Source organism: Amblyomma maculatum, chromosome 3, assembly GCF_055883805.1.
Source record: "Amblyomma maculatum isolate TAMU_Amacu chromosome 3, ASM5588380v1, whole genome shotgun sequence".
In the NCBI taxonomy this organism is placed as follows: domain Eukaryota; kingdom Metazoa; phylum Arthropoda; class Arachnida; order Ixodida; family Ixodidae; genus Amblyomma; species Amblyomma maculatum.
The window spans coordinates 41,439,597-41,454,130 of NC_139346.1; the positions used below are offsets into that span (position 1 = coordinate 41,439,597).

Sequence of the window (14,534 nt, forward strand, 5' to 3'; positions counted from 1 at the left end):
CAGGTAGCTGGCAAAATGCTCTACTACTGAATATTACGCCATTACCTAAAATGTCAGACCAAACCTCATAATGTAGTAAAATTGAAAAAGAAAACCGTCATCAGTAGCTTAGTAAACCCCCGCCTCCAGGTGTGGGGTTCGATCCATGATGCCGCTGGTCTGTTTACCTGTGACGCACGATAGGTGCAGGATTTTCATCTGCACGGTGATTGAGTTAACTGGGGTTAAATTTTGGGCAAATTGCTTTTGATCTCTTCTTATCAAAAACACGCAAATATATTATGCATGATGCTCTTCGGTAGACGTTGTGATTGCTCCAAGAAAACCATTATCTATATACACTGAAAGATCGAGTGCCCAGTGGGCTACTGTCAATATAGGACGAACACGTGTGGTTCTGGTGCGTGTTGATCTCGCTGCACTGCAAACCGTTACAAAGCATAGAAAAATGTGTGCTCCGCTTTCCACATTACAGATAATGCACAGTTACATTCACATTTGCCCATTGCTTTGTCCGTCTGTTCACATGGATGCACCTGCGCTAGGTCAAATTACATGCCCTGGCGCTTTAGGTTCACCCCGATTTCGCCCCCACATACTTAATAGCGTACAGTGCAATACGCGATTTAGATAAAGCCCCGCTTGAGTCAAGCACTACGAATATGTAAGCGTGGCCTAGATGTCGCGTGTCTCACTCAGGATCCAAAGGTCTCGGCTGTTTTCTTTTTTTTATCTCGGAAGTGCCGCCTTAATAGCAAACTCTTCCAATTTGGCAATGACACACAGTCACGAGACGTTAGGGAAACCGCCGACAGAGAAACGAGACTGTCCCTGCAGACAGATAGGTTACAAGCCTGAGACATCTCACAACGGCTCAATGGCTCTGCTCGAGATTTAATGTACAAGTAAAGCAAAAGCGTTTATATTCGCACATGATAACCTGGAGGAATTGATTGGATTTTACGGGAAGTTTGTGGGGACAACTGCATGATTTCTTGCATGAAGAAACTAAGTGCTTCCGACTAAAAAAAATGTGATCTGTATATCTCCACGGCAGTTTCGTACTAATGAGCCAAATCGTAGTGGCGTTGGTTTTCTGTACAATGCCCTAGCGAACCCAGACACGTTGCAAGGATTGAAGGCGAATCTTAGATAATCGGATTGAGCGTATGCACTGAGTTGTGGGTAACAACTGTTCAAACAGGTCTTTATGCTTGGCCTCTTTCTGTGGGGATAAACTATGTATCGCCCAATTTACATACTGTTTATAAGATATCGAAAAATTAGGAAAACGGGTTTTGATCTTCGGAAGAATCGATTCTTGCACTAGTAAGTACATAACTGGCACATACAAGGCGCAAGAATGCACAGGACGAACAAAGAGTCGACACGGACACATTGCTACTGAAATCGAAGCAATGTGCGAGAATCGCAACCGAAAAGAACACAAAGAGAATAGTTGCTACGACTCTGTGACAACAACCTTGAGGTATCGGCGCGCATGCTCGGCTAAGTGCACAGGCTCTTTTTCTGCCAAGAATGCAGAAAGCGTTTTGAGGAAAGCTTCAGGTGCTTTTTTATTACAGTTGCTTGAATGATATCTCTGGTGTCTTTCTTATGTTAATTAATAATACGCGTGTTGCAAAACATGGGAGTACAATTACTGGAACCCTTGCAACATGCAGCATGGTGCCCGTTTATGGCAACGTTCCCAACCTTGGTTTTATGCTCTTGCAAGCGTTCAGTAAAACATCTTCCAGTTTGTCCGACGTAACCTTTGCCGCAAGATAGTGGAATACTTTTAACTACCCCTACCTTACACGGTACAAAAAGATGATGGTCTTTTATTGGGCAACCCTTTGGTGATACCACTGAATTTACCTTTGCGCAAAGGTTACCAAGCGTCTATCCCAGAAAGCAATTTTCATGCCAATCCTGCTTGCACTCTTTTTCAGGTTGTGGCTAACACTATGCACGCACGCAATGACGAGAGTCTTGTTTTTTATTTGATCGGTTCTGCTATTGTGGTGCTTCTTTAAAGTACTGAAGGCCACAGAGGATCGCAACAGTTATTCTTAATCATATACAGCGAGACGCTTCTTTGTCAAAAACGGCGGCTTTGAAAGTGATTACACGGTACGGAATGGCGTTCGTAAAGCACAATCTGATGACGTCTATTTTTATTACTTTGCAAAGAGCACGGGTACTTTGCAAAGATTTCATCCTTCAGGGGTGTGACGCGATAGCGTAAGCTACCAGCGCATATATAAAGTCTCGCTTGAGCCAAGAAATATGGACGTGCCTGAGGTGCCATAGGGTAACGAGGATGCAAACGGTTCTGGCAGACTGATTCTGATATCACCCTCCAATATGAAAAGAGCGACCCGAGTTGGCAGCTCCTGCCAATGCCATAGGCGTAACAGGAATTCAAATGTTATGGCAGGCTGAATTTTGTATGAGGAGACCGTAGCTAGGCCTCTTCAGAGCGTAGCTGCGGCCCCCTGAGGTCTCGCTTTGGCTGTTGGATTATTGCTTTCGAAAAAACTTTACCAAGGAAGTTATGCGTAGCTATCCCTCGTACTCACGGAGCTCTGCACCTAAACAGGTTGGCTATGCTTTAGCTCTGGTTAACCCTAGGTAAATTGCGAAAGCAACGTCTGCTCGTGGCCAAATGAAGAGTCGGATGCATAAGTTCACTTACCGGTGTTGGATCATTTTTATGCCACAGCCGGTCGTGCGCAGAACATACACTTCCAAAGGGGTTGTCGGAAAGCGGCGGTGAAACCCTCGCGTGGCCAACTCGTGCTCGCCCACTCTTTGTGCAAAGTCTGCACGCCTACCACCTTCGACATCTCCAGGTTAAACGACTGAACTGAACAAAGCTCTCTTCGTTCTTTTCTCGAGACGTGCCGCGCGCTCTTTATCCGTTTCTTTTGCAAGCCGTCTCCTAAGGGTTTCGTTGCGCCTGCCACTTCTGGCTACGACATATGATTGTGGAGCGAAAACTTTGGCTGCGGGTGAGAGAGCATTGCAACAAAAACAAACACATTTCACCGGTGTTTTGGGTGGTGGTGGTAAAAGCGTGTCTTGCATCTAAATATGGTCGTGGTGGTGGTAAAGGCGTGTATTGCATCTAAATATGGGCGACACTTAAGCTCCGCCTTTAAGATTATGATGCGATAGCGTAGACTAACAGCCCACATATAAAGTAAAATTTGTCGGGCTAGTTAGTTCATAGTTCAATGCAATAAAAAGCTGCGCTAATAAGACACGAAGGAAAGGTAGGACGCACACAAACGCAGAGTCAGTCAAGGAAAGGTAGGACGCACACAAACGCAGAGTCAGTCAAGGAAAGGTAGGACGCACACAAACGCAGAGTCAGTCTGCGTTTGTGTGCGTCCTTCCTTCGTCCGTGTCTTATTAGCCCAGCTTTTTATTCCACATATAAAGCCCGGCTCAAACCAAGCCGTATGAAAGCGGCTTAGTGGCCTATAGGGGTAACGTGATTACCAGTGTCATGGCAGTCTGGTTCTGACATACCTGCACATGTGAAACGAGAGACCCAAGTTGGCAGCTGCTGCCACTTGCGGCTATGGCATACGAGCATACGCGACGAGCAGAGCTGGCTGGCGTAGTGTTGCTTTCGCAACGAAGGGTGTAATGTATTTAAGCGAACATTTCACTGCGCAATGTAAAACCAAAGTCGCCGTGCGAGGCAGGCGCCGCTACTGCATACGCGCCGTAACCATGGCAACCAGCTGCGCCGTTCTGCAAATGTTCCGCCGTTGTTGCCGCCAGGGAGAGGCGGAGACAGGTAGTGGTATCCTAGCAGACGCGCTGGGCAGTGCTGAGAGCTGACCGAGTGGGGCAGGAAAGCTTATGCCGGCATCGCGTTCACACGACTTGAAAGTGGACTCTGCCTAAAACGCCGACAAACTTTGATGCGTTCAACGGAACGATGGATGTGTTCCATGCAGCCCAGGGTCGCCCACAGTCAAAGCTTTCGTTCCACATTCGGTTCAGCCGCATTGAACACCTCTGTTTTTCGATAGTGATAAGGAAGAACTGCAACAGCAGTTTTAAATTGCACCTTTTTCCAGTGTACAACCAAGAATACATTTCTACCTGATAGCGTATACAGATGAAAAGATGTCGTCACTATTACTGAAAAGAAAATTGGCATAGTTCTAAACGTGTTTGAAAAATGCGTCCGTAAAAGTACGAATGTGATTGTGTATCAGCATTGTAGCGTAACCGTCCTTTGTGCAGAGTTCAGGGTGATTTCATATCATTTCGCTTCATACTGCGAAAGCTAAGTCGTCCTTTGTTCTGTCCCCGTGTTTTCTCGGGCTCTTCCATGCGATGTTTCGCTACCAACTCGCCCAAGTCGCTCTACTTCTACTGTGAAACTAACTTTCAAGATGCAATTGAAATGACGGCATTGCAGTACTGCCAATGATGGGTCATTATTTTACGTGTGGGTGTCCACCGAAAAGCAGGACAGGCACTGCGTCTTCCACTTCTCAAAAAACGAACTAAAATATCAATAAATAAAGAAGTAGTGCAATGAGACGGCAATGTAAAAGACGCTCTTTTGTTTACTAATAATGAGAAGCTTGAATGTGTCCTATTGTGGTCTGCACTACGTGCAATTGAAGGCCTGGGCCTCCAAATACACGTATGAGAAATATTGTGGTCCAGAATAGGTGACTTTAGCTGAAAGATATCAATGGACGAACCTCTCAGGCTATGCGCAAGAAGATTCACGCGGGTGCACAAGTTGACAATGTTGCTGCCAAGCTGAAGCAGAAAACAAAGTGATATCTTGCACTCAGTATTTCAAGTGCATTAACATGGTTTGGTTTTGTATATACTGGCTGATATTCCAAAGATATTTTGGTATGAGGCACGTCGTCCGGAAAGGCTCTCGAAATTTTGACACCATGGGTTTGTTAACGGGTACTAACATCCCAGAATACAAGGGCGCCTTTCTTTTCGCTTCCATCGAAAAACTACCGCGGCGGCCAGAAATCGATCCCGCAAACTTAGGTTTAGCAGTCAAGTGTCCTAATTAGTGAACCACAGGGGTGCGACACAAATCAATTTGTTTGGAACCGGGATGTCAACGACAGGGTCAATGTACATTGCTTCAAAATATTATATACATAACTGCCACACGAACTTCGAAGGAGGAAGTACACAAAAGTGTTTCATTTGATTATCTCACCTAATCAATGTTTTCTTTATATGTACTCATTATACTTTTGTCTTGGTGCCATAAAGGACTGAAAATTGTGCAAAACATCACCAAGACCAATGCGTTTGCCGAAATTGGTGCAAGACTTTGGAGCGAAGTTTTTCCTGGCTGCGAGGAGCACGAGCAGTACAGCGACGACTACTGGGCCTGTATTGCAGTGTCGTTTCCCAAGACGTGCTTCCACCCGTCCGGCACCTGCCGAATGGGCAGCGATCATCGAGCCGTGGTCGACCCCAGGATGAGGTGGGCTTTTGCGCTGTTTTTCACTCGATAGAAGAGGACAGGCTAAAGAAATTTCGGTTCCTTTTTGATGGCTGGTGGGAAAAGCTCTTAACTCGACAAAAGAAGTGACCACAGCCGGCAGCGTCATTTCAATGTCGTTTAGTGCTTTTTCGCCGCCGTCTGGGTAGAAATGAATAAGCTATCCTGACTAAGCCCTCTTCATGTCTCACGTTTGAGCAATTGTCGCAATCTGTTAGGCCTCTCTTGCTTATTAACTTAGTGGCTACCATATTAACGCTGTAGCGTTAACACCCACTTCTACAGAAAACCCGGGGTTGTCGCTGCTTTGAGCCAAGAAGCATGGACATGTCTGGCAGATGAGTGTTGGCAGTTGGCATATGAGCGGGCAGTAATATGGCGGGCGGGTGGTCTTAACGAAACCACATGTAATGTTAGGCACTGCCCACACGAGTTTATAAAACAGTGAGATTCCTGTAATTGTGGGCGAGATGGAAGACACGTTAATGCTAGGACAGGCAGCCACCTCTGTACGGCTTTGTTAAATTGGTAATGTTTACGCAATTATGTAAGATGAGCTTTCATATAAGGTGTAGCAAATGACTGCATGATAACGACTATTTGCGAGATAACAGAGGTAAAAATGGAGGGCTTACTGATTAACCGACTATGAGAAGGCATCCAGAAGAGGAAAGCAAAAGACCGCGAAGACGCTACCAATAAATTATTGCTCCATAGACTTGCGCAAGCATAATCGTCAGTGAGCAATTGCATGGTGCCTGTAATAACAACAATCTACACTGTTAACTAGGTAAACTCATCCAATTTATTTCAGCATTCAGTGTCTAAAAAGTATCTATCATGCCTGTAAAGCCTTCAAGATATAGTACTCCATGATGGCCCCTGCGCCACGCCGTAAACGTCAATGCTGGAATCAAGTGACGGTGCATATAATTGGACGCGACATAAAATATTGAAGTGTATAGTAATAAAAAAGCGAAACACTTTTCCGTGAAAGCGTATCTAAAGGCAACTATCTTCATTGCGATAATCAGTGCTTTTTTCTGTTTCTCTTCCTTTTCGCAGACCTAGAGGAATACTATATTGTAAATTTAAAACAAAATATACGGTTTTTGTTATCCGGAGCAGGGTACCTAATCATAGAAGAACATTTGTCTGAATGATGCGGTAATAAGACACGACCTTTGCTGGTATGGGCGCATTGGTGATCAACAGCTGTGGATGATCCAGGAATCTAGCACATGCGCTTTTGTTGAAGAACGATGCGCATGCCTGTATTATTATAGCGATACAGTAAAGGCGAAAAGGGGCATCTGGAAGAACCCTCCAGCAGAACACTCCCGCATCCTATCAGCGTTATTATTTTGTTACAAACTTTGGTGCTTTACAAGCAAAGTAGGGATAAATGCGCAGAAGAGTGCATTCGCGGTGGCTTGTGTGAAGAGCAGGCTCAATTTTCATAGTGAGCTCTAGACCCTTGACGCTGCCAGCTCACTTAATGTCTTAGAAGAACACTAAGTCTGCAATTTTATTTAAGAGGGAACTGCTGCTAGATGCCAGTAGGTTTCAATCTGGAACTCCGACCTAGGAAAACCTTCCGGTTTTTGTGAATGGTTTCGGCTTACAGTGCGCCTTTTTATGTGGCCGTAACACCCGGTGTAAAATTTCTAATTGGCCATATTTCGTTTAATGCTTACGGTTTTTGTGCTTGTTGTGGCCTTTGACTGGATAAGATAGTGGGAGCTGCCACAAACATTCGGTTCTGCTGTACCTCGATTTGACTTTTTTTTTTCCTTTCACGCCCTGAATGAATCTAAAATTGCATACTTTAGCAGCGGCGGCTGCACGGGCTCTGTGCACATAGGTTAGTACAGGACAACGGTAACTTAGGCGGCTATAACCCTCATGCGGAAAAAGGCCAAGATAAGCTCAACTCACAAAGCCTGTGCACTGAAATTTAGTCCACTGAAGAAAGGGGCATAATATTATCTATTTAACTCGACGTCAGTGTACATGCTAATATTTCTTTTTTTATCGATTTTTTTGGGGTTTAACGTCCCAAATCGACTCAAGCAATGCGAGACGCTATAGTGGAGGGCTCCGGAAATTTCGATCACCAGGGGTCCTTTCAAATGAACTGACATTGCACAGCACATAGGCGCCTTGCTTTTCGCCTCCTCCGAAAAGCGCCGCCGCTGTGGGGAATCGATCCCCGGTCCTTGGACACAGTAGTTTAATGCCCTAACCACTGCACCACCACGACGGGGCATACATGCCATTGTAGTTATTTAGTAAGGTAAAAGCAATTGTACTGAAAAAAAATAGCGACGCACGTACGAATCTTTTTTGAAATACATAAATAGTAAGCATAACTCGGTCAGCCATAATAGGAGGCTGATAAATTTATTGCTGGCCTTTGATGTACCGCGGAGGGGAAAAAACATGAGTTGCAGTTTGTTAGCAGCTCCCTCGCGCACTGAGTTTCCAGCGTATTATCTGGTCTTTGATCTCGGAAACAAGGAGAAAAATCGAGGTCTTCCCTTGAAAATGAGTATCGAAAGAGAGTATACGCCGCCAACCTTCCTTTGTGCAAACTTCAATATTCATTCTACGTGTAGGGTGCGCGGAGGAGTGACCAACCTTCGTGTGGTGGACTCATCGACCATTCCCGAGATCCCGTCAGGCCACCTCAATGCCCCAGTGATCATGATGGCTGAGAAGGCTGCCGACATGATCCTCCAGGACAACAGAAACGTGGCTGACAGTTCTTCCAGCTACACGTATCGTGTGCGTAGCCGTTCTTCCCCGGTCTTGCACGAAGGGTCCGGTGACGGAGCACATTCCTCCGCGACGTCGGCTTTGCTGCCGGAGTTGCCAGGACCGTTATCAGGGGCGACCGGACATGTCTTGACGGCTCTCTTCACGGCATCGTTACACATCATCACACACCAGCTTAGCATATTATCTTGACTCGAGAGGATCTTGGTACGATTGAGAAGAGGTATTCGTAAACGTGGCAGACAAATAGGCGTTTTAATATGCCTGGTGTCTGGTGTCAGTTGATAAAAGTTGTGCGCGGTAATAGATGGGTAGATGGATTTAATGAAAGGAAATGCAGAGAGGTTCTCCGGAATAATTCAAATCTGGCCGGCTACTCTGCACTGGGGAAGGGGAAGGAGAGAATAAAGATCATGATGGGTGACGATCGATATGGGAGAAGGCATATGAAATATGTATACAGGCAGAGTAGAGTGCACGCTAACGTTTACCTGCATGCCGTGCAGTTCGCCTCTACTGCTTGGCGAAAATATTGCCAGCTAGATAAGGCAGGGATTGTAGAAAAGGGCATTAGAAAATTTAGTCATGCTCTAAGCGACTGTAAATTTCTTTGAATTTTAAGGCGGTATTTTAGAGAACTGCGCTTGTTAGTGCCGTTTAATAGTACTTGATGCCGCTAGTAGTTTGTTCTTTGCTAGTACACATTGTATCTTATTCCTGTGCTGATTTATTGCTCCTTATTGTAGGAAGTAATCACACATATCAAAGGGCCTGCGAACCCTGCGTGGCTGTGGGCAAGCACGAAGGAGATGCGGGTTAGTCTATACGACCACCACCTATACGCGTATGCTCATATCAGTGATACTGTGAAACGGCGCATAACGTATAATGGCTTATACTGCTTTTCACATTTGATACCCTGGAGATTACTTGAGGGTTGGTCGCCCAAGGACAACCATTTGCGAATGGGTATAGTAATCCATTCTTAGAATGCGATACATTTTGCGCTAATAAGTGTACGCGGCTATAGAAAATGTTTGGGCGCTTTGGCTACAATCAAGTCTTTCAAAGAGAATGCAATGTTTTTACACTCTGCTGTACGCTTTTCCAAGAGCTTGCGTGCATCTTGGTGGCCCTCATTTTGATCTCTGATATTGAATGCTGCGGTGGCAAATGACCAAGACCAGTCGCCCTAGCAATTACTAATTACCTTGGAAGCCAGCGTAATGAAAATATGACTTTTGAGTTATTTTCGTTCTCTTTTAGACTGTTGTGTGATCACTTCCACTTCTGTGAATTGTGTGCAGTGAGTGTCTGGCTTTTATTAACAGTTATGCGCTATTGTGATTTGTAATTTTGTGTTGCATTTTTGTTGTTGTTACATTCATTTTGGTGTTCACGCATGGCGCATGTGATCACGTAGATATTGAATAAAGATACCATTGTGAGTGTACTCGTTTTGTTTCCGCGCCGAAATCGGCTGCAAGCCGCCCGATCATAGATGACTCCCATGTGGCCCCGTATTCATCGCCTTGAATCGAGTGACGAGCATAAGTCAGGTGGCCAAGGGTCATATGTCACAGTGAATATGAAGTCGTATGAGCGCTCCTGCTTGTATTGCTGAATCCAATATTGGAGAAGCCTCTTCGTGTTTTTCCCATATTATCCGCTTTTTACAAATGATCCCAAACCGAGCGTAAAATTAATGGCATAATATACATGTTGCTGAAACATCTAGAAGGCACGCAAGACGGCTCTGGTCATCCAGGTTGTCACGTAAAGATGAAGTGCTAGGCACCAAGCATATGAACGTTGTGCTCCTCACCCCCTTTCCGCTTTTTGTCGCCAGTTGACACTTCTGAGAGGATCTTACTGTTGGGTGAACAGAATCATTCGCCAGAGTTTCGTCTGCTCGAGTGTTCCTACGAGATATGGTTTGGCAATGATACGCTACCCGAACACGTTGCGCTGATGTTTCGTCAAAATTGGTTGTTGTCTGAATTGAGTGGTCATAGCGGTGAATTTGATGCTTTTGCAGCTTCCGAAGTTCATGTAGGTATATGTAGTTATCTGACCTCTTCAACCTCCCCCCCCCCCGGAGTGCTCCCTGTACGTGTTTAGGATGACTTTATGTGCTGACCGTGTGAAACGGGGAGGGTCACTATTAAGCTCCTGAAGGCTATAACTCTACACCACAGACAAATGCCTTATGTTTATGTCTTTTTCTAAATATGAAACTGCCACGGGCGCTGATTCACCGCATTAACAGAGCCGAATAGAAACGGGCATGACAGAGGAGCATTTTAACCTCGGAATATAAAACTAGCAGTTGTATATTCTAGAGGACGGTACTTTTGAGCGCCTTTACCTTCATACGGCATTTTCCGAAATAGATCTTCTACCGCTAGATAGCAATGCAGGTGTGAGGTTTTTTTATCAATTTATTTATTTACAGACGCTGCTAATATCATTCGGGGTTGTTGCAAATATGCATAAGTACGAGAAGCATACATACAGCATGTTAGGAACCAGCAATGATATAAAAAAGTGTACATACACTTCGAGAATGCAAAATGTGTAAATTACAGAATTGCGGAGTTATAATTAACAAACAAAAACAAAATAGGGAGCTGTTATTTGTAATAACATGCAGAGGTGAGAAGTCTGCAAGTATAACGACACTGTCCTGAAAAAATATCGTGAATATATTGCTTTGATCTTATGTATGCGCTTAAGTTCCGAGAATTAGAAGTAACAGAGCCTAGGAACTTGAAGGCACTATAGATGATATAGTTTATAAGGATTCATAGCGCAGTTTCAGAGACGAACACTGACAAAAAGGATGAAACAGTGCCAGTATTGTGTCCTTCTTTATTTTAGTGTTTGTCTCCAAAACAGCGCTATAATGAATTTTCATAACGTAAGGGGCGACATAATGGCGAAACATTGGCATAAAATAACTTTATTTTCAATACAAAAACCTTTCCGCAGCGACTTTTTTATTTCGTTGTGGTTGTAACACCACGTCTTCCACTTCCTCGATCCTTATTTGCCCTCAATTGTTTTGCTTAGTGGGGAGAGCCTTTTTTCTGTATTTTTCTTCATATGTGGAAAACGACTCGCGAAGGACATATGCGGTGTGTTATAATTAATGCTAAATATTTTACCGTTACGCTTTCGTGAACCGGTGCAATGGCAAAACACTTTAGAATAATGCGAGCAGCTCGTCGTGCCTTTGCATTTTGCATGGTAAAAACGAGGAAGAACGAGCACACAGCTTTTACAGTTTATCTACTAATCAACAGAAAAGAAAGCAGTCTGTCTGCGTTATTTATGGACACGTTTCAACTGCTTTGCAACAGCTGGAAGGTAACTTCAGAGGAAGCGGAAAACAGCCTATGGCAGACACAACTACTGCTGATTCACTGCCGGTCTCCTTACTGAATAAATGACCAGTTGTAGAATTCTTGCGAAAAAGCGCCATATATAAGCTTCTCACAGAGGACTTTATCTACAGAGTAAGGTTTGTTTAAGAAATAAGAATGAAGAGGTACACAATAATTCTCTGGGGAACCATTAGGGTGGTTGAAAAAACGTTTTGCCTACATCTAGTGGAAATGATATCAAATTAACTCCAGAAGAAGCAGTGGTCATGTGGTTTATGGCTGTAGCTGCGTGTCTTTGAGTACGCCTGTCTTTAATGTATTTCGGCGTGCACAATGACGATAATAAGCAATACGAACAGTGGCTGTTTACACCGCTGTTTCCATTTTTTTTTGGTCGCGTCTTACCTCAATCGTAATAAAATGACGTTGAATTATACAAACATTACGGAAATAAACGCGTGGCTACCAGGCAACAAAAAGTAGTGGGCGAGTTGGTATTTCGTTTCCAATAGACTTATGACAAGTGATAGACCAAGAATCATGGAAAGAAACGACACTTACAAATGCCTTTTTTTTCTTTTCTTCCACTACACCTTTCTAGTTGTGCAATTGCATCTGTTCGAAGCACACTGCCGGCATTTCTTTTTTTCGCGGCAGTGCGCAAGTATGCTCCCTTTTCTGCCCCACTATAGCCTCTCTTTTGCCAAATAGGAAGAGGCAGAGGTAAACGCACACCAGAATCGCAAAACATAGGAGATAACATATTGTAACGAAAAAGGAAGAAGAATCGAGAAGTGGCGTAGGCAAGGTAGCTGTACACTGGCAGCGAAGGCTCCATAGGCGCCCATACGTTGAACACGCGGCTGGCCACGAGCAATGTAGCGCTCCCTGAACACTGGGGGCCAACTAACATTAGTGAAATTAAATGATGTCAGGCCTAAGTATACCATTGGCGCAAAATTTAAATTGTGATTTTTCTGGATACACTTTGCTGTATTTTTGAGGCCGTGCTTTTGAAGGGCGCCTCTTAGCACTCGCCAAACTTTCTCATTCTATCAGGCTCCAATCCTGCTGTTTCAGGGCAGTTTACAATCAAACCCAGCAATTGGAAGCTGGCACAAGTAGGAAGCAAACTAGTGCCCCTTCCAAACAGAGAGGCTGAGCAGACTTGCACAGCATGACCTTTAAAGCACTCGCGTAGCCGCACAATTCGCAATGGAGTGTTGAGCAAGTATAGCTCGAAAGTATTCGTGCTTTGTTTTATCACGTCCACAAACGGTGGTGAGTATACCAGCAAACTGTAAAACAAAGCCAGTATGACCAAGATATCTAAATTACCAATGTTCACAATACATGTAGGCAGACTATACATGTAGAAGGTAGCTCACCTGTGAAAGTCCTGGAAAACAAAGTGTAGTCCCGACTGTATAGAGCCCACACTATAACACTGTGTGTCAGTACTTCACATGCCGCGAGCTCAGTTTTAAGCGAAAAGTGCTTTGAAAGAACCGGAAAGCATGCTATACTGGCGCAACGAGACTTAGTGCTGGCCGCACGTACGTAGAAAGAGAAACCGACGGACTTTCAAAACCGGGAATGATCCTACCTAATAGCAATGACTGACAAGCAACTTGCATCCAAGACAAAACCGCGCCACCGGCTCATTTTTAAACACGCGTGCTACTTTCATATCATTCCTAGTAGCACCATCGCATACCGCGTGAAGGCAGCGATAAGGAACTGATTCGTTGCCAACTGCGCAAGCACCCTACAATGCCTGAAAAGTGTCACCGATGGCTATGCAACATTAAAAGGGGACGAAACAAGACTGTTGCCAAATTAAAACGAAGATCAAGTGCTTTATTAAAATACATTTTTCATAACACAAGGTAAATATATACATTAATCTTGTGTTGGCAGACAGCTTTTTAATTTGTAGTTTTATTATTCCTTTATTTGAGTGTTTGACGAACAATTTGTTGTTGCGCTGTCGTCGCGCTAAGCCGCTTTTAGGCCCAGCCTTTTCCACCAGTTTATTTCTGCGACGGCGTAGGGAAAGGCGCTTGCACTAGGTCAAACGATATTCGCTAAAGTCATTTATCATTGCCATGATTGACCTTCAGTTTTTCTGTGTCCATTAACTTGTCGCCTTGTATCATTTTGTTCGGAGTTTCGGAGTACGTTCATCCTCCTGGCACAATAAACCTGTTGCTGGAATAGTTGGTGACGCACACTTGAATAAAAAAAAGAAGCGAAACATGGACGACAACACAGGAAAGAGACCAACCAGAACTCTACTACCTACTGGCTTTATTTCCAGCAGCAGTTAACAATATATAGGGCAACAAATCGAATTCACACAAGGCACCAGGGGCCCTATTCTCGACACACATAGCCGTCTTTCGACGCCATTTGTTTCTCTGATTGTTTCTCAGAACAGTCATATGTTTCAAATTTGTGGCGCGAAATTTCGGTGTGTCGGAATGGCTTTTTGCGGTGATGTAAAAATGACGTGAGTGTAAAAACGGAATTTTAGCAACGGTATTCATGATGCATGGGGGTATATATTGTTACCGGGAAACGCGGGACCAAAGTGATGTGCTCACTGACAAAGACGACGACCGAGGATCGCGGGCACGACAAAGCGTTGAGAAAGAGGACGACGCTGAGAGAGTGGATACTGCACGGCTACTGAAGTCTTAGCGTTGAGTTCAGCTCATCGCAGTGCTGCTACATTAAGTACATTCTCGTAACATCTTGGTGGAGGTGCGGAGGCTAGTTTCCCGTGAGGCGGCCGGCAGAGGACGGCGGTAAACTGCGGCTAGGAAGAGGTGAACGGGAACGGCGGGCTG

The 14,534-nt window shown here is 44.6% G+C and overlaps 1 protein-coding gene across 1 annotated transcript in view; it reads left to right on the top strand.

Moving 5' to 3' along the window:
- LOC146194637 (glucose dehydrogenase [FAD, quinone]-like) overlaps nt 1-8,488 on the top strand; it is a 141,261-nt gene extending 132,773 nt beyond the window's left edge. Inside the window, exons 10-11 of the mRNA XM_084596603.1 lie at nt 5,284-5,500; nt 8,137-8,488. Coding sequence (XP_084452729.1) covers nt 5,284-5,500; nt 8,137-8,488 — 569 coding nt within the window. The remainder of the gene's footprint in view (nt 1-5,283; nt 5,501-8,136) is intronic.
- Nucleotides 8,489-14,534: the final 6,046 nt, after the last annotated feature.